This window comes from Ambystoma mexicanum, chromosome 8, assembly GCF_040938575.1.
Source record: "Ambystoma mexicanum isolate Mex_15411 chromosome 8, UKY_AmexF1_1, whole genome shotgun sequence".
Classification (NCBI taxonomy): domain Eukaryota; kingdom Metazoa; phylum Chordata; class Amphibia; order Caudata; family Ambystomatidae; genus Ambystoma; species Ambystoma mexicanum.
In genome coordinates, this window is record NC_090929.1 from 328028620 (window position 1) to 328049979 (window position 21360).

The following is a 21360-nucleotide window of genomic DNA, read 5'->3' on the forward strand; positions in this document are numbered from 1 at the left end:
GGGTAATATTCAAAGCAGAGAAAGTAATACAATCCTATGTCAAGACCCAGAAGCTCGGATTATATGATTCCATTATACTTTACTATCTCGAGCAGCACAACAATGACAAACCATTTGAACAATAAAGCGATATAAAACTACATGTTCCATGAAAAACGAATCTTTAGTAGTTCTCTTGTTATTGGTCCTTAAATAAGCACATGACCGTATTCCTCCAATAGTCCATCAGTGCATTAATAAATGTGTCCCCATCTTCATTCCTCCTCTTTCTTTGGTGCTCGGGCAGCCCCTTAAGTACAACTATAAGTATATTTCATTCAAATTGTGCTTGATACTGTGAACGTGTGTGGCAGCAGTGCAAAGGTTAGATTAGACGTGGAGAAAGTGCAGCGTGTCAGGGAAGAGCGGCGGAGCATATCGGCAAGCAGGTTTTGTTTTATTATTGGTTTATCGGTCCACCGGATGATTGGTGGGTTGGTGCACATCATCCTATTGGATGGGGAAGCGCCTGCGTGGGTCCGCCCACGCATTCAGTAATTTAGAAGAAGAACTCCGGAGGCCACAGGAGGTGAAACTGACACAGGGGGCAGCACAGTCACGGAAATCGGGTGAGACACGTCAGGGAATACACATTTCCGATGCGACTCGACCACCGTAATTCTGTAACTGCCAGAGCTTACCCTGTTGGTGGCAGAGCGAGAATGCTCTGTGAGAGTGTACAGTTGTTTCAGGCATGAAGAGGAACAAAGCTCGAGCTTCAGAAATACAATATGCTCGACAGAGCGTAACAGTGCCACCTGCTGCTCACATAATAAATATTGCGAAAAGCAATAATTTATCTGACGGGCGCAGTCCCATGTAAAACCTGATGGGCATTAGAAGCCGTTAGAGACCACAGCCCTCCCAACTGTGTGGATAAATGGGCACCGTTTCAAGACCAAGTGCACTGTATTTGAGTTTGTTTTGTGGCAAAATACATAGGAATTTAATAACATGTGCAGCTCCAGTGAAGAGGGTAGGGCTCAAGTGAGCCAGAAGAGGAGCCACCCCAGTATGGGGAATGTCATTCAAAAGGCCCTGGGGACCAGCTTGAGGGGATCCCAGCAGCTGGCCATTATGGAGGACTGGATAAAGTTCTCTCAGGGTATGGAGGAACTGAGAGGGGCAAGTGGACACGGCACAGATAAAGGGGGCAGAAAAAGAGCCTGTAAGGCGAGAGACACCAAGACCACGCCGGGCATGACACAGAAAAAAGATATTAAGAATAAAGCTGTGAAGTCCAAGAGGAGAGTGGGCAGGTGGCAAGACTCATATTCTGAGAACACAGAGGAAGATGACGAGTGCCAAGAGCAATACTCAGAGGAGGAAGTAGAAGTGATTTCATCATCAAATGAAGAGGAAGCTCCTAAAAAAAAAAGAAAACAACAGATGTAGAGGAGTATACAGGAGATGAAGCTGCCACAAAGGGCACCACCGGCGAAAATAGCCTCATATTTAAAGAAACGGCTGAGAACACCATTAACAAAGGAGGCCAGGAAAAAACTTAGGGCGGAATGCCCAAGGTCCCATCTTCCAGAGGGTATAGCAGAAACCCCAGAGATAGACATAACAATTGTAGCATTTATCAGCAAGTATGCAAAGGACATCAAGAAGGGGCTAGATATGTAATGGCGATCCTGCCAGGACAAGATGTTGGACGTTGTGGGGCACCTCACCAAGACTTTTCAAATGGTGGCGGAGGCCAAAGAAAAGAGCAAGGTCATCGACCCTACGATACTAACAGGTTGGGCCCAGAGGCCGATATGCCTGTTAGGTAACAGGAACAGTGAGTTCTTGACAGAGAGACGCAAATCAGTCTTGTTAAAAATGGACCCCAAGCTCAGTGAGCTAGCCACATTAGATGCAGCGGCAGCTGGAAAAGGAGCTTTTTGGCGACTCCTTTATACAGGAGCTCACAGCATTCGCAAACTCATGCGCAGTCATTGACAAGGCGCAAGCATCACTGAAGAGGGTGTTTGGAAAGCACATTTTGGGCAGGCTGACAGACTAAGGGGCGGCTCTGCCAGCTGCTACGCATATAACATGTCCTTCAACGACAGGAGGTAGGAAGAGCAAAAGCCCAATCCTTTCTTTCCATCAAGAGGAAGGGGGAGAGGAAGAGGCTGGAGGCATCCAGAACGCCAGCAACATCCTAACTCAGGTGAGAACAGTGAGTCAGAGATCCTGTGTGATAGAGAGAGACCCTGCAGTAGGCGGGAGACTGGCACAATGCGTAGATCACTGGCACGATTTATCATCAGATAACTGGGTCAGAAATACAGTTCAAGGGTTTCTGATAGATTATCACTCCAGCTCATTGCAAACAAGATGGTCGAACGAGCTGGTACAGAACACAGCAGACAGGGAGCTCTTAGACACAGAAATAAAGGCCTTGGTGCAGAACGTGGCCATCAGACTGGTTTCAGACCAAACAGAAAGCTTTGTTAGCAATATGTTTTAAGTCAGAGGGAAACACAACCTGAGACCAGTTATACATTTAAGAGAATTGAACAGCTTTGTGCTATACAGACACTTCAAGATGGAGAGTATTCATCTCCCGAGAGATATATTGCAGCAAGACGATTGACTAGTAAGGATAGAGCTCAGAGATGCATACCTGATGGTACCAATTGCTGCAGAGCATAGAAAATACCTAAGATTCCAATTGAGGGGGCAGATATGGGAATTCACATGTTTGCCCTTCGGGCTAGTGTCAGCCCCATGGTGCTTCATGAAATTGATGAAGCCAGCAGTGACGTATCTAAGAGAACAAGGAGTAGGAGTGATTATCTATTTAGATGACATTTGCATAATGTGTCAAGGCAGAGAGATGATCAAGTAACAGGTGGACACCACTTTGGAGCTACTAGGGAGATTGGGCTTCCTGAGAAGAAGTCAATACTGTGAGAAGTCAATAATGAAACTAGAGCAGCCCATGGAGTTTCTGGGATTCTTGATAAACACCCCTCAGGGTACACTAAGTCTACCGGTACACGAGGTAAACAACATCAAAAAGGAGATCGGGAACGCTCTAACCAGAGAAGTGATATCGATCTGAGAGATAGCCAGGCTAGTGGGACATTTAGCGTCCTTGATAAAGGCGATTTTCCCAGGCCCACTCTATTGAAGAGCCATATTAAGAAGGGTGCATCTTCGAACAGAAAATTCCTCTGTTGCAGGAGGTCAGAGAGGAGATGGAGTGGTGGCTGCAGCATATGGAGGCATGGAACGGGAGGGTAATATTTAGCTCATCCCCGGACCTGATAATAGAATCTGATGCCAACAGATGGGGCTGGGGAGCCTGGTGCGGAAACCTGATGACTTGGGGGAGATGGTCAGAGAAAGAATTGGATCTACATATCAACTGCCTGGAGCTTCTGGCAGTCTCATTCACAGTGAAATGTTGGACTCAGGAGAGAGTCCAGTGTTGCATTCTCCTCAAGATGGACAACGTGTCCCCAGTAAGATACATAAACAGATTAGGCGGCACAAGATCCAAAATGCTAGCAGAGCTAGTGTAAGAGTTCTGGCACTTATGTCTCCAGAGAAGGCTATCTGTGACAGCAGAATACCTGCTGGGCCGTATGAACGAGGTAGCAGACTGGTACTCCAGGTTCCTAAGAGATGCCAGTGATTGGAAGCTGGACATGACAATGTTCCAAGGAATGTGTTACCTCGGTTTTCCAGCTGGAGACCAGACACCGAGCCAGAGGCGACAAATGTATTTCTGCAAATCTGGGGCCCGAGTTTGGAATACGCCTTCCTGCCATTCTCTATGATAGCGAGAACACTGGCTCAAGTGAGGAGGCAACAGGTATCAACAATCCTGGTGACGCTGGCATGGAGGGGCCAAGCATTGTTTCCAGACCTGCTAGAAATGGCGTAACAAGCATAGAGTAAAGTAAAGTACAACAACCCGATTGCACTGCTCATGATCGACTAGAGCATTCAGGACCCGGCGGGAGGAAATCATCCTCTAGGGAAGGGCAAGCAGCCTCAACCTCATTGCGTGGGCGATCTTGGGGGATCCTGGGATAGGCTGGGATTATCGAATGAGGCAGAACACATCATTGAGGAATCCTGGGCTCCTTTGACCAGGAAAGCATACAGGTCAGCATGGTCAAAATGGCATAGCTGGTGTATGGAGAGGAAAGTTCATCCAGCTAGAACAGATGTAGCGCATGTAGCAAATTGTTTGTCCCAGATGTCAGTGCAAGGCAAGGCATACAGTACTGTTAATATGGCCCGCTCAGGATTTCAGCTAGAAGGGTGAACAGTGGGGGATAAACCCATTGATTTGCAGACTGCTGAAAGGTGTCAGACTGATTAGACCTCCCAAAGGAAAATATGAGCAGTTATGGGAGTATTAAAGTCATTCACAACATGGCCGGACAACAATGAGTTATCAGCTAAGGTTACAATGCTACTATGTTTACTGTCATGCAAAAGAATATCTGACATAAGAGCATTAGAGGTCGATAGGAACACATTTACACCTGCAGGGCTGAATTTTTATATATCTAGGATAACTAAAACAAATCCGAGCAAGGTAGATTATACCTCATTCACGGGGCAGCCTAAGTTATGTCCAGTAAGATGTGTACAGGCAGATATAAACATGATTAAAGACATATGGCCCGCAGGAGTATCTCAGCTGCTCATTGCCCTGAGGGGGCCTTTTCGGGCAGTGGCATCAGCCACTCTGGCAAGATGGAAGAGATGGGTGATTACGGCAAGCATTGACATTACGTGTCATGGCGCTCACTTAGCGAGAGGAGCAATGGTGTCCAAGGCATTTAGGGTGGGCACCCGACTGGAGGATATCTTGAAGGCAGCAGATTGGATAAATGAGTCCAGATTCAAGACATTTTATTTCAAGGTAGTCGAAAAGGTAGCAAGCTTGTAACAAGGTGGTAAAGAAGCTTTAAACAATCATAATCCGAGCCTCCAGGTCTTGACATAGACTTCAGATTTTCAACACATTTGTTAAAGAAAGTCATAATTCTAGTAAAGACACAGAGACAAAGAATTATTCCACCCTCTTAATCGTGAAATGTATGCCATGATGTCATTTTGTTGATGCAATTGATATTGATATTGATATTTTATTTGTATTGCGCTCATACACAGGTGTTTCAGAGCGCGACGAGGCAGGGTGGGAACAAGGGAGAACAAAAACAACGATCTTACTAGGCCCAGTGACATTGAGAATGTGCAAGTGCAGGGCAGAGGGAAGGGGTAAAGTGCAGGAGGGAGGGGGAAAAGCGGAAAGTGCTAAGCAAGGGAAAGTAATAACAACAAAGTGGCAGTGCAGCCAGCAAGTGGCTCGTGCTAGGCTTAAGATGCAGACAGAGGGTGTCTGATGAGTGCAGAAAAAGGGGGTATGTAGGGTTACAGATACAGACCCAAGTGAAAGGGTTGCCAGGGTGCGTTGCAGGGTGAGCAAGTACCTGGGATTGAAATCAGAGGGTAACCAGGTGCACAATGCCAAAATAAGAACAGATCAACAGGGGAGAAGAGAAGCAAAGGCAGAAGCAAAGAGGAAGGTCTTGAGGTGCTTCTGGAACCAAAGATGGTTTTCCTCACGTTTGACAGTGGCAGGGAGGCTGTTCCAGAAGGAGGCCCCAGCCAAAGATATTTTGGACCCAGGCCCCAGATAGCCTTGTGGACAATGCAGAGGGTTTTGAATTTACTCCTTGCATCCACTGGTAGCAAATGGAGAGATTTCAGAGCTGGAGAGATACGATCCCAGGGCTTGAGGCCAAGGACAAGTCTCGCAGTCCTGTTCTGGATTAGTTGCAGAGGGCGGAGAGTAGAGGCAGGTAGATGTAGAAAGAGGCTGTAACAATAGTCCATCCTAGAGAGAACCATAGCTTGGGAGACAGTGAGCTTCTGGGGGAAGGAGAGGAAAAGCAGAGTACCTATGAGGAGGATCAGTAGGAAGTTTGACTTTTTAGAGCCATCAGAGATGTGGGCGGAAAAGGAAAGTGTGGAGTCAAAGATGACCCCGAGTTTCTTAGCGTTGCAGGTGGGGGTAGGAGGAGGGCCAAGGGAGGCTGGCCAGAGAGTGAGGGGAAAGGATGGTGAAGGTGTGCTGATGAGGAGGATCTCTGTTTTGCTGGCATTCAGACCAAGATCGTTGGCCACACCCCAATCTTGAATGGCAGTTAGGCAATCTAGAGATGAGAAAAGCCGAGGAGATGGCCGAGGGCAGCCTGAAAATGAGTTGAATGCCATCAGCGTAGCACTGGAAATTTGAGCAGAAAATGGCAATGCAGTGGGTGAGAAATGCCAGGTATTGGTTGAAAAGCCAAGGCGAGAGGTTAGACCCCTGGGGAACACCACAGGTAGAGAGGGATCCGATATCAATGGCAATGTCCTGGCCACCTGGATGACAGATCCCCGGTCAACGGTCACCAGTCAGGGAGACACCTTCGCAGGAGTGAGGGGTTCGACAGGTGGAGAGGCAAGCATTAGGCCTCAGCATGGACCACAATGAAAAGGGTCATTCACTTAAACAAAGGCCACATCAACTTCTCCTTGCCTATGTAATTTCAAGGTGACTGGCCATGAGTTGATGTTGTGGATCCTCACCCCTCCTCCCCTTGGTAAACGACCTTCCACTGCAAATCTCTGTCAAGTTTCTTCTTCCAATGATAGCAGCAGTACATTTTCTGTTGCTTCAAATGACCTTGTACACATGGTATTTTGCATGCCCACCTAAATAAACATCACTGTCCAACCTCCCTGCTATGCAATTGTATCAGACTGTCAATGTTGCAGCTACTTAGCCAGCTTATGAAGAACCATACACATTAGCATGCAGTGTGATTTCCAGAGGATTACCAATTCAAAAAGTGGTTGGACTAGGTCTCCTAAACCAGTCACGGGAGCCAGCCTTCATCCTTAATAGAAACCTTGCAAGAGGGTTTTCCCAAATTGTGCCTTCTGGTACATTGCTTCTTAACAATGTCTCCCTTTGTATTTGTTCCAAGCAGATGTCTTCGTCACAAGCGGCCACCTGAAAGGCACTCACTGATTGTGGTTGGCAAGTTCTCTGAAACAGTTTGTAGTTCTTTAAATGGTCAGGTCTTGCTTGTCTGCTAATGCACCCTCCGCCTCTACAGAGGGGCCGTAATAAGCAGTGAATTTCTTAAGATGATTGCCGTTGGTCACTTACCTGGCTTGGGGCAGCTCTTGCGATGTAGCTGTATATCATCCACTGCGATAAACGAGAGGTCTGCACCAGCTGCTACGGCTTCCAGGGTTACCTGCAGGTGGAAAGGAGATCCAGGGCATCACCTCTAGTCTAGCAAAGTGAGATAAACACTGCAGGATGGGGCAACATAAGCCGGGGCTTGCAGACTTACTGAATAATACAATTGACACGTTTTCAGAATTTCACAATAGATACGCATGAGGCAAGTTTAGATATAAGGTATTTTATTGTAGAGATTAATTAGTTTCAAATATGTTGGTCATTTCGAAAACCAGGCTGGCTGGGGTTTACTCTTCAGTGGCCCATTTCTAAGACTGTAAAATGTTCCCCCCATTGGCATTAGCAGCCTTATATACTCAGCCTGCAGGTGAAATGTCTTTCTGAATTCCTTACTGGGTATCAGGTAATATTCTCCCCATAAATAATATCACCATATATATGGTCGCTGGGAAAGGCCATAGGCAATATTATTTATGGGGATAATTTATGGGGTAAATCGGAGCAGGTGCTGTGGGGGTGTCGCCTGCTCCCTTAAAAAAATATGGGGACTACAGGGATTAATATCGCTGCAAAAAAACGGCGGCATTCTTGTATGGCGACATTTGTGCAGGGATATTAACACATGGAACCCCTCACATTTGCTGCAGTTTGGGCAGATGTGTCCAACTAGAATGCAATTGTTCTCACGGCAGTTTTAGATATGGTTATTTAAGCACAGCCACACAGGGAGATGGCTATGCGTTTTGGCACCAGGATGGCTTTCCACAGTTATAATGAGAAACAAACATTAAAATGCAGTGGCTCGGTTGATTGTCTCAATCCATTTCTAAGTAGGTAAGTGGCAGCAACATCTCACCAGGTACTATGGGTCTAATTCATGGAACTTTTAGCACTGGAGCAAAGTGACTTTGCACTGCCAGCAAAGACCCTGATTCACGGAGCGATGCAAAAGTACTCTTTGCATTGCCCATTGAGCTTCTACAACGAGTACTCTTGTAGTGCAAAGTCACTTTGCACTGCGCTAAAAGTTCCATGAATTAGGCCCTTAATACCCTACTCGCTGACATTAGAGAGACCAAAGAGAGCATGGGCATGTTGTCTGAAATGCACTTTCATTATGACAAGGTGGATGAATATTAAAGGGCAACATGGTGAAATGTAGCTTCCACTGCTCTTATCAGGTGCCCATCACAAGCACTAACACTCACGCCCAGGTTCGACACATTAACTTAGAGGCAGGTCAGTTTGTAGGGTGTGATACATGTAAGCAGTAAAAAGTGACACAGTCACACCTAGTTGAAACCACAATCTACATGCATCTTTTGAAGTATTTGAAGTATCTCTCTGTTGTTGCCACCCCCAATTTTAGATGCTTTCTTCATAGTTCTCGAATGTCCCCTGTTTTGGCATCCAATTCTTCTACTCTGGGACTGCTCTTGCTGCATAGATTTGGCTTCTCATGTGTTAACTGACCGCTGACTTCTGCAACATGTCTTTGGCATCCTCTCATCCACATTCCTGTAAGCCCATAACTTCCCTTTCCTCTACTCCGAGGTCTTCTGCCACTTCCACTGAAACACAACCTGTCCCGTTCTCTTCCACACAACATCTGCCTTTCCCTTCTCCACACCACCATACAACTTTCACTTGCACAGCGCCATGCTGTTTCTCTCCTGCATCACATTACTTTCTGTCTCATGCCGTCTTCCTTCCTCCTATCCCATTCCAGCTCCTCGATTCTTTCTCTTTTAGACCATCTTGTGCCACTGTTTCCTACACTACCTTGCTCCCTTCTCCCTCACAGCTTCCATACACCAGCATACTGACACATCTTTCATCCCCCATCCCATTCATGGTGATTACCATCCACTGAGTCTCTGATTGGATGCTGACGCTGGTGTAATGCCAGGTGGCCCCAGGGTTCTTGCTGATGCTCAGCACTTGCTTCTTCTTCTGCCCCTCCACGTAAATATTCAGGGTGCCTGAGAACATCAAGAAAAGAAGAGACCATCATTGACAAATGTATTAAGAAGAAAGGTATACCACTATGCACTAGGTAGCTTCTACCAACTCTTTACTTGGTACTATCCTAGCTGAACTTCTGTAACACAGTCTCTGTAAGCAAGAGATCCAGATGTTATCCACAATCAATTGGCCAGAATATGCTTGAATTCACATCACCTCTGATGAGCCGCAACACTGCTGCCCCCCAGTCGCACAGATAATGCAATTCAGAATAGTGTGCATTGCCAACACAGGCGTTGGGAGAGGTGTATGATTTATGTGGAGGCCTGATCCCCAATGCACACCGAGCTGAAATCCAAATTGAGCAAGGTGTGCAGGGGGAACACTATCAAGTGTAGGTCCCATGGCTCCAATCAATATCTAGGTGACCAACCAAATCTTTTCAAGAGGGTATTAAACATTTTCCCTGGTACTGTTAGGCCTCGCCTCTTCCTTTGGGAACTGGTACCTGCACTTGCACAAGGGAACCTGCAGAATCTGCATCAGACCAGATGAGAAGGACCTCTGAAGCAATGATTGCCACACAAAAGCTGGCCATTAAACTCAGCGGCCTAAACAACGGCCAGCTTGCATTGCCAGTGGCCAGAGTGGATGGCCTATTGAGTTAGGGCTGCTAGGTGTGATCATAGTCACTCTCCCTTTCCTAACAAGTTAGAGGCTCTCTCAAATTGGACAGCGTTGTGCCTTGCATTCCATTTACAGTTGAACTCGTAAACATGGCTGGTCGCCAGCCAGCTACCACCACAGAGCCCATGTTGTGGTGGCCTGAGAGCATATTGAGCTAAGGGCTTGTTTAGGTCGTCTGTGGTTACCCTGCAGGCCACAGATGCCAGTCCCAGAAGGCCAAACTCATTTTTTGGCCTTCTAGTGTTGGTAAATTGAGTATCCGGAAAGTGATTAATAATGACAACAGTGCTACAAATAAGCAAAACAAAAACCATATTAGCAGACAGATTACAAAAAACAAAGCTTTAGATATGGGTCTTTAGACATGGCCCATACTCACAACTGCTGTTGCGTGTTGTCTGATTCAGTGAGAGCCTGCATGGCTCCATTACATAATGAGAAGGACTTGTAGAAGGTTGGCGAGGTGTCTGTGTGGCACAAAAGAATTTGAAAAATGAACACAAATGTGGGCACATTTCTGCGAACTGTTCTTGCAAAGAGAATCTGAATGTGGGCGCTAAAGATGGCCACATTCAGATGCCCTTCACCCCCACACTGAGCAATGGCATAGATGGTGGTGAAATGCACACCAAGAATTAACACATGGGACGGGCTTTTGCAACGCACACTGCTCTGCGCCTGACTGAGACAGAGGCAGGTGACTGCACAATTGGTAAAAAGCTCATTTCTGACCCTTTCATGCATTTTCGTCAGATAGCAGCTGTATGAGCCACTGCTGTCCCACTTGTATTTCTATTCCCTAAACAGGGATAGAGATTTTCATTAATTTTTATACATTTCCTTTGAGTTCCAGTTACTGAGCAATGCGCTTCCAGCATGTCAGTAGTGAGAGACTTTCGTACACACTAATGTGTCAATATTGAGGAAAATGCGATACAAGATTTCCCATGACAATGCGCAATAATCATACGTCAAGTCCTCCTGTCATGCAGTGGTTTTGGATATCATGAATAATACCCTGGGCTAAAATGGCTGCTAAGAAGGTGGCAAATTTGCAAACGGTTAAACCCACTGTCTTTGAATTTGAATTTGAGCTAACGTGCTATTTAAATCATGTTAATGGCGACCGCGAATAACTGTGCAGTGATACTTTGAGAGTAGGCAAACATGGGCTTGTGACAGCATAAGGCAGTCCCTTGGCATAGATCTAAGCTGGGGAGACATTTGCTTATGCACAGTAAATGTAAAGCATCATACAAGACGCAAACAAAGAAAAATGAATTACATAAAAGATAACCTTTGCTACATAAAGGTGTTAAATAAAAGAAAAACGAATGTGGGTAGAAGCAAGGAAAGACTGGCCTGCATTATCTATAAAGAGCTTTCGTCACATAGATTTATGTCCCCTCTAATGCATCATGAATATAATCACATGATCTAATGAATGAATGGCTTAGTATGCTAACCATATATCTTAGGATTTCTGGCCTCAGGGACTGAGCATTTGCACAGCTATCCTTACCTTGAGACCCATCTAAAACTCCACACAGGAATTGGACCCAACAGAATGGCTGACAATACAGCAATTTTAATTTTAGATCTAAATCATAAGGCCTTCCAAATCAATATATATATGGTTCAATGTTACAACATTATTTATGTTAAGTCTTGGGACAAATGTTAATGGCACCAAGCCCAGTCAGCATTATGTACTTGCGATTCAAGCCTACACACCTTTTAGCACAGACATATTTGGGAAATATAAAGATTTCTGGTCATTCACATGTTTCCAGAATGCTCTTTGGTTTTAGGTGAAGCAGTCTAGGGCCCTCATTGGTACTATTTGTCCTCTTGCACTTTCTCATTGAGCTATTTCAAAAGAGTACAACAAGAGTGCACCAGGCTATTTATCTTCGAATGATAACTTTCTACCAGAAACCTATGTATCTGTTTTTTCTAGGTTTAGATAATGTGCTTCGCTCAGTAAGACACGTATGGCATTCTTATTATTACCGAAATATATACTAGAAGTGTTTACAAATGAACATTGTAACATTATAAAAATGGTCAGTTTACAATATTACAACAATTAAACCATTTCCTTTTTCGTTTTTCTTTTATAGCCGATTTTGCAAAACAAACACAGCTTCCTCCACAACCCCCATACAATCTGTGTTTTTCCTCTGGCGTGCAGCTGTCAGGAACTGCGGGAGTTGCTCTAGCAAATGTTCACCTGATAACTTGACTCTCACCCACGTAGAAAGAGAGAGAGAGCGCAACAGTGGTGGTGAGAGAGAGGGAGAGCAAGAGAGAAGGATAGAGCACAGAGAGCGCAAAGAGTGAGAGCTAATGATAGAATGAGAGAGCAAGAAATTGTGCTAGAGTGGTAGACTGACGTATGATACGCAGGGTACAGCTAGTTAGAGAATATTGTATATTTTATCTGTTTCAGATTAAAGAAAGTGAATGTCGCAGGGTTTATTTTTGTATTTTATTGACATTTATAAAGCGCTTTTGCCAAAGTGCTGTACAAAGTCTCTGGAGGATAGCTCAGGGGCAATGCGCTCACCTTGGAAGGAGGAGGACGTGGAGCAACACAGGTTTGATCCCAGGTCCGTGCTTAGAAACCTCTGGGTATTTAGCGCGTTATAAATAACCAATTATAACCGTAGCAATAATATGGTACAATTCACATGAGGAGGAATAATAAATCCAGGCAAAACACATTTAAGGGGTTGGTGAGGGTTGGTTGAGAGAAAGTGAGTTATTAGATGAGTCCAAAAAATGTGATGAGAGGAGTGGACAGGCAAGGGGAGAGCGGTCTAGAGTTTTGGGGCAAAAAGAGAGAAAGATCGAAATCGAGAAGAAGTACATGAGGGTTTTGGGATGGTGAGTAGGATGAGGAATTGGGAGCGGTGGTGCGAGAAGGACAGTAGAATGAAAGTAAAGATGAGCGACAGAGAGGCGCAAGACCATGAAGACATTTGTAGACTGCAGAGGGAAATGAAAGACGAGACGAGATTCAAAAGGAAGGAGAGAAAGAAAGAGAGAGGGAGAGAGGGAGAAACGGAGGAGCTAGGGGGAAGTTAGAAAAGGAGACAATAGCTGAGTTATAGAAAGAAGATAGGGGGTGAGTTGGGAATGTGGAAGTCTGACCAGAAAAGATGATCAATAATCAAGATGGGAGAAGATAAGATAGGAGAAGACATGAGACGCTCTGTATCATGAGAAGAGAGAAATTGGCAAGCTCGCGGAAGGTTATGAAGATAGAAGGGACACGCTTGTGCAGTGTTGGAAATGAAAAGTGGGAATGAGAGAACGGAGTGAAAGAGTACACCAAGGTTGCGGGCTGATGGAAAGGGAGGCCAGTGGGAGGATAAGGGGGAGATGAGGAAGAGAAGAAAAGGACCTCTGTTTTGGAGTGATTAAGGTGAGGAAACGGAGAGTTCGTCCAGGATTGTACAGCAGCGAGGCAAGAAGAGACAGAAGTATGGAGAGAGTCCGGAAACGAGGAAAGGGAAAGACGATTTGAGAATTGTCAGTGTAGAAGTGGTGTGAGAGGTTAAAGGAGTCAATTATGGAAGAGAGAGGGAGAGAAAAGTAAGGGCTAAGAATTGAACCTTGAGGGACACCGTAGAGTAAAGGGCAAGAGGAAGAAGAGTGTCCCACCCAAGAGGCAGCATAGGAGCGGTCAGAGAGATAAGAGCAGAGTCATTGAAGCCCAGGGTCTGAGAGGCCAAAAGAGGCCAAAGAGGATCGGAGAGTAGGGCGAACAACTGTACTGAATGCAGCTGAGAGATGCAACAATATAAGTATGGAGGATTGCTTAAACAGTTTAATTTCTTAATTTGAATGTGTGCTAGATGTAATTCAGTATCGAAACAGGGAAAACATTTTATTTGCAAAGCCAAAGGTAATATTTTGTCCAAAAAGTGATTTGAAGGTATGCCTACGTGTCTAGGATTAATGGTGATACTCACGGCACAATAGATCTACTTTGTCTGGAGTGGGAATTGTGCTAGGCAATTTTTTGATACATATGGTGCTATTAATTTGTTGGAGTTGCAACCACTGTTATGTGTGTCATGATAGCCAATGGGGAAAATAAATGTAAATGTATAACCATTAATTGGATAACAGATTTGAATATGCTGTATTGTTTCATCTTCCTTAGACCTGTCAAGTGCATGCAGAGTCATAACATAGAGAGGCACAGCTCCACCTCACTGATGAGGCCTGATTAGGCTGAAACACGTGTCTTGGGTTGCTGATCGTACTCTTGTTCAGAGGAGAATTGCCTAGCATTTCGGTGCTGGATGTCATGATGCCTACCCCCGGGGAACCAGACCAGGTCCAGCAACCCCGGAAGCAGGCATCAAGTTATTTTGAGCAAGCCCAAAAACCCCTGCTAGGGGCTGTTTGGGTGCGGTCCTGGGGCCTATGGCGCCAGGCTGATAGAGTAGAACTTACCTGATGCACACCATGCTCTAGAGCTCCAAGCCAAATGAATCTTGGAAGGGACTATTTTACCTAGGGACTATTTTTTACTCGGGTGGGGCTGGGGAGGAATACTTACCTGGGACTACTTTGGAGGCTATTTAAACCACGCCTGAAGAGCAGCACATGCTTCGCGTTATTCTGCATCCAGCAGCGTAACGCTCACCTTGTCTGCAAGCCTGCATCCAGTCTTCTGCCACGCCCACCTCGAGTCTGCACCGCCTAGAAAAAGGGAGGAACAGAAGGAGAAGAGGTTAAAATAAGAGAAAAACCTTCGATCCTTACCTGAATTCCGGATCCACTGCACCTTTGAGCTGGAAGAAAGAATCATTTTACGTGTGCCGCCTCGTCTGCTGCAGCGCCGCACTGAACTCACCGGCCTTCGCAGCATCCTCACGATCCACCGCATCTTTCTGCAGGTTCCCGCCGCACTCTGGCACCTAAGGCGAACACAAGAACAGCAAAGGTGAGCCAAGGGAATAAACAGAGGCAATAGCAACTACCCCCATAGACTTACCTGATTACCGCTGGTGGTACTATTCCTCTTCACGGGTCAGCTCAGTCTCCATTGCATCCTCGCCGTACCCCGGCCCTTATGGGGAACAAAAGGACAAGGTGAGACAAAGGGACAAACAAGGGGAACTATTCTCACTACAATTGACTTACCTAATTTTACCGCCAGAGGGATTATTCTCCGAACTTCATATTTTCTCTCCACAGCAAGCCACAGGTTACGTTCTGGCCTTATTTTATTGAACTGTGTAGGATAAACCAAATCCTTAACTGAACTTCGTCAGCTACCACGAGGAACTCTTCGCTGGGGTCAAGCTGCAAACTGCAAGGAATCGGACAAGAGTGAAAGTCAGACATGTGAACTCTTACGTTCCGGAGTCAATATTGTTCTGGAACTCACCAATTCCTTCGAGCCAATGAAGCAACTGGTTATCAACGCGCCCCTGCGCTCAGTGCAGGATGGAGAGCTCATCTTTTCAAAATATCAGGTGAGACTTTAACAGGGGACATCAAAGGTGATCTGTGGGAAGAACAGTGGGGAAGAACAGCGGGGGTGGGGGGATTTACGCTGAACCCCACGGGTGGTTAATTCCCTTTCTCCATTTACAGAAGAATATTCCTACGGGCCAAGCAAACGAAGCTAGGTGGGCCAGTCCAGTCCGTCATCTCGGCCCTATGCGTCACATTGGTGGAGACTGCAGCTGTCCAGTTCAGACCGACGCCTCTGTGGGAGCCAGGTGAGCGTAACAGAACACAAAGCCTACCCACAAATTCCCACCTGGGAGTTATGGATACCTCAGAGACTGACCAATTGGCCCAATTACTAGGAGAACTGAGGGCTGAAGTGCATTCCGCCCGTCAAGAAACCAATGCTCTTAGGAGAGAACTGATTTTGTCAAAGGAGCGAACTGATGGCCTTGCTAGGCAACTATTGGAAAGCCAGGCTGGACAAGCACCCCTACCTGGTTCCGGGGGAAATCCAGCTCCTGTGTTATCGAGTAACCCTGTGCAAATAAACCTACCAGGAAATATTCCATTAGCCCCACCCGAACGCTTTGCCAGAGATCCCAAAAGGTTTGCTATGTTTATGAACCAATGCCGCTTGCACTTTTTATGCAGACCTGGAGCCTTCCCAAACGATCAAGCCAAGGTAGCCTTTGTATTGTCATATCTCAGCGGCAGTGCAGCTGATTGGTCAATTCCACTAGTTACTCAGGATGGCTCAATTATTCAGGATTTTCAGGGCTTTCAAACTAGCATGGAAAGACTATTTGCCCGGCACTCCCAAGGACAGGCCCCGGATAACGAACTTTTGTCCCTACGACAGGGTAACCAGGACCTTCTATCCTACATCGCGACCTTTAATAGGTTAATAGTGGAAACTGGATGGCCTGAGGTAAAACGAATCATGTTATTTCATCCAGGGCTTCTAGGAGAACTCAAGGATGTCTTGGCTCAAGTCGTGAACCCACCTCAAGACTGCGCTAAATATATAGACTTAGTGGTCCAGTTAGATCACAAACTTCAGAACAGAAAGGCTGATCGAGCCAAGTTTGAGAATTGGGTGTTGGTCAAAACCCACGCTAACCCCAAAGGAGCAGATGCTTCAGAATCCATGCAAATCAGACAGGTTAAAGGACCCTTAACCCAGAAAGAAAGAGAAAGGAGACGGCAAATGCAATTGTGTCTATATTGTGGAACTTCTGGACATTTTCTACGGGATTGCCCTGTAAAACCACCCAAGAAGGTGGTAGGAGCTGCTGATAAAAGCCATATGGAGTCAGACTCGGGAAACGGCCACGCCCAAAAAGCGTAGAGGTCCGCTTGCCGAGCTTGAAGAAGGATACTCAGACCTTGCATTTCATCATACCAATGGTCCTCGTAGATCCAGGGCAGCCATCGCGTATTCACACAGTAAGGGCATACATTGATAGCGGAGCCATAGGAAACTATGTGGACTATGAATTGGCTTCCAGGATGAATCTACCTCTCTGCCAAAAAAAACCACCTCAGATGTCATCACCACAGTCGATGGAACTGAAATTGCCTCAGGGCCTGTAACTCATTCCACCGCAGAGATGACACTATTGGGTCAGGATGGGCATCAAGAGACTATTGTGTTTGATCTAATCAAAGCCCCACAGTTCCAAATAATACTGGGGATGCCTTGGTTGGAAACACATAATCCTTGTATTGATTGGCGAGAGAAGAGAATAACCTTCCTGGATTGTGCACGAACCTGTTACCCAAAGAAAAATCAGAACGCAGGCCTGGCCACAGTAACCACAGCAGTCATGCAACTACCTCCAGAATACCAAGAATTCCAGGACGTCTTCCAAAAGGAACAGGCAAACACCTTACCTCCTCACAGATCGTACGATTGTCAAATTGATCTCATACCCGGTGCACAACCCCCTTGTAGCAGGATCTATGTCCTTACGGAACCTGAGAATCTTCACCTGCGACAATACTTAGACCAGTACTTTGCCAATGGCTTTATTCGCCCATCCAAGTCCCCTGCATCTTCAGCTTTGTTCTTCGTACCCAAAAAGGAAGGTGACCTCAGAACGTGCATAGACTACCGCGCATTGAACCAGATAACTGTTAAGAACCTATACCCGTTGCCTCTGATCCCTGAACTACTAGACCAAGTGAAGGACGCTTGTATATACACTAAATCAGATCTCCGGGGGGCATACCATCTGGTACGTGTAAAAGAGGGCGACGAATGGAAGACTGCTTTCTGCACTAACTATGGGTTATTCGAATACCAGGTGATGCCTTTCGGGTTGTGTAGTGCACCAGCAGCCTTCCAATACTTCATGAACGATGTCCTTCGTGAACTCATTGACGTTTGTGTTGTCGTGTATATCGATGATGTTCTAGTATACTCCTCTTCAGAATCTGACGATGTGAAGCACGTCCGAGCAGTCCTTGAGAAATTGCACCAGCACAAACTATATGCAAAACTAGAAAAATGCGTTTTCCATGCCACACAAGTTGAATTCCTTGGGTTTATCCTGACCCCAAAGGGAGTCTGAATGGACTCACGAAAGGTGGATGCAATCCTTAAGTGGCCATCACCAAGTTCAGTTAAAGGAGTACAAAGCATGCTCAGCTTTGCCAATTTCTACCGCAGATTCATCCCAGATTTTTCACATGTCGTACATCCCATCACAGCACTCTTGCGAAAAAATAAACGCTTTATGTGGACTGAAGAAGCTGAAAATGCCTTCCAAGAGCTGAAAGCGAAATTCACGTCTGCACCTGTGTTAAAGCACCCGCGCCCTGAACTTCCATACATAGTGGAAACTGATGCATCCAGTCTAGCCATGGGAGCTGTCCTGTCTCAAAAGGACCCTGAAACTGGCCAGCTTCACCCAGTAGCATTTTGGTCCAGAAAGTTCTCGGCACCCGAGTTAAACTATGCGGTTACCGACAAGGAGTTATTAGCCATTAAATCCGCCTTCAAGGCTTGGCGGCACTATCTTCTCGGTGCCAGGCATACCATTACTGCAATCACCGGAACTTACAGTATTTAAAAACAGGCAAGGCCCAATCGTCACGTCAACTCCGATGGGCATTGTTCTTTGCCGAGTTCGATTTCGTGATAACCTATCGACCAGGTTGTAAGAATGGTAAAGCAGACGCCTTATCCCGAATAGGGATGGGAGAGACAGAAGTGAACCCAGAACCAGTACCTATAATTTCCAAACAAAGGACTCTTGGCATGACTACTCTACAGACGCTAGAGGACATTCAGGTAAAGATCCAGCAACTCGTTGATCCTACAGCCCTGCAGGACTGGGTAAAGAAAGGCCTGGACTGCTCTGTCACCAATGATCTGCCTTATTTCTAAGGGCGGCTATTTCTGCCACACAAGGAACTACAAGAGCTAGTCATTTCCCGTTATCATGATACCCTAATGGAGGGGCACCCAGGTATTTCAAAAACTGAAGCTAAAATTAAAAGACAATTCTGGTGGCCCACCTGGCAAAAGGATATTAAATCATTTGTGATGTCTTGTGGCATTTGCACCCAAAACAAAAGTCAAAAGAAAAAACCAGCTGGACTCTTACAACCTTTAGACATTCCGCCTACACCATGGCACGCCTTATCGTTAGACTTTATTACCAATCTACCTCCTTGTAATGGGTTTAACACCATTCTAGTTATTGTGGATCTTTTTTTTCCAATATGGCCCACTTTATTCCTTTAAAAGGACTACCTTCAGCCTCAATCCTGGCCAAAGAATTCCTCGAAAACATTGTTCGCATACTTGGATTTCCGTCCATGTTGATCTCTGACCGGGGCAGTCAATTAATTTCACATTTCTGGAAGAAATGTTGTCAATTGGCGCAAATCGACGTGAGATTATCGACCAGTCACCACCCCCAGATCGATGTTCAAATGGAGAGGACCAACCAGACTCTTGAACAATACCTGCGTTGTATGTTACATCAGACTGAGAGTAATTGGAAGGACATTCTTTGGATCGCCGATTATGCATACAATAATTCAGTACATTCTGGAACTGGACAAAGCCCCTTTTATGCCCTATATGGGCACCACCCTCGAACCTCAGACCTTGACTCACCCCAACACTTAGAAATGCCCGCAGTGGACCATCTACACGCTGCGATTACACAAGCCTTTAAGGAGGCAACTGGACATTTAAAACAGGCGAAGGAGAAATATAAGAAAGATGCTGATCGGCATAGAAGTGATACTCCACAGTACCAGATAGGGGACCAAGTATGGTTGGCCACAAAACACATACCTCTCAAGGGAACGCGGACCTTTAACCCTAGTTATTTGGGACCTTACTCTTAAGGCCATTATTAACCCGGTGGCCGTCAAGTTGGACTTACCTGCTAATATGCGAATTCACCCCGTCTTTCATGTGTCACTTTTGAAGCCAGTGCAACCGGGGACAAGACTAACCAAGCCACCAGACCCCATCCTTATAGACGGGGAACCCGAATTTGAAGTTAAGAACATCCTGGACTTCAAGATGGTGAAGTCAAAACTTTTTTATGTAATCGACTGGAAGGGTTACGGACCACAGGAAAGGTCTTGGGAACCTAGTGACCACGTGCATGCGCCTCGATTGGTGAAAAGATTCCACCAAAATTTCCCAGACAAACTAAAACCACAGGGAAGAACGACTTTAGGAGGGGCCTTGGGGGGGAGTGCTGTCATGATGCCTACCCCGGGGAACCAGACCTGGCCAGCAGCCATCAAGTTATTTTGAGCAAGCCCAAAAACCCCTGCTAGGGGCTGTTTGGGTGCGGTCATATGGAGAGTCAGTCCTCCATAGGCGCCAGGCTCATAGAGTAGAACTTACCTGATGCAGACCATGCTGCAGAGCTCCAAGCCAAATGAGGCTTGGAAGGGACTATTTTACCTAGGGACTATTTTTTACTCTGGTGGGGCTGGGGAGGAATACTTACCTGGGACTACTTTTGAGGCTATTTAAACCACGCCTGAAGAGCAGCACACGCTTCGCGTTATTCTGCATCCAGCAGCGTAACGCTCACCTGCAGGAAGCCTGCATCCAGTCTTCTGCCATGCCCGCCTCGAGTCTGCAGCTCCTAGAAAAAGGGAGGAACAGAAGGAGAAGAGGTTAGAATAAGAGCAAAACCTTCGATCCTTACCTGAATTCCGGATCCACCGCGCCTTCGAGCTAGAAGAAAGAAGCATTTTACGCGCGCAGCCTTGCCTGCTGCAGCGCCGCGCTGAACTCACCGGCCTTCGCAGCATCCTCACGATCCACCGCATCCTTCTGCACAAGAACAGCAAAGGTGAGCCAAGGGAATAAACAGAGGCAATAGTAACTACCCCCATAGACTTACCTGATTACCGCCGGGGGTACTATTCCTCTTCACGGGTCGGCGCAGTCTCCATTGCATCCTCGACGAACCCTGGCCCCTAAGGGGAACAAAAGGACAACAAGGTGAGACGAAGGGACAAACAAGGGGAACTCTTCTCACCACAATAGACTTACCTAATTTTACCGCCGGAGGCATTATTCCCCGAACTTCATATTTTCTCTCCACACCTGAATAAGGGAGCAAGCCACAGGTTACGTTCTGGCCTTATTTTATTGAACTGTATAGGATAAGCCAAATCCTTACCTGAACTTCGTCAGCTACCACGAGGAACTCTTCGCTGTGGTCAAGCTGCAAACTGCAAGGAATCGGACAAGAGTGAAAGTCAGACATGTGAATTCTTATGAACTACATACTTTACGTAGTCAATATTGTACTGGAACTCACCAATTCCTTCGAGCCAGTGAAGCAACTGGTTATCAACGCGCCCCTGCGCTCAATGCAGGATGGAGAGCTCATCTTTTCAAACCATCAGGTGAGACTATAAGAGGGGACATCAAAGGTGATCTGTGGGAAGAACAGCAGGGGTGGGGTGATTTACGCTCAACC

The 21360-nt window shown here is 46.2% G+C and overlaps 1 protein-coding gene across 1 annotated transcript in view; it reads right to left on the minus strand.

Annotated features, from left to right (window-relative positions):
- Positions 1-21360, minus strand: part of MAMDC4 (MAM domain containing 4) — a 498376-nt gene that overhangs the window by 99996 nt on the left and 377020 nt on the right. The window contains exons 24-25 of the mRNA XM_069609267.1: positions 9122-9240; positions 7220-7310 (exon numbers count right to left, since the gene is read on the minus strand). Of these exons, the coding sequence (XP_069465368.1) occupies positions 7220-7310; positions 9122-9240 (210 nt within the window). The remainder of the gene's footprint in view (positions 1-7219; positions 7311-9121; positions 9241-21360) is intronic.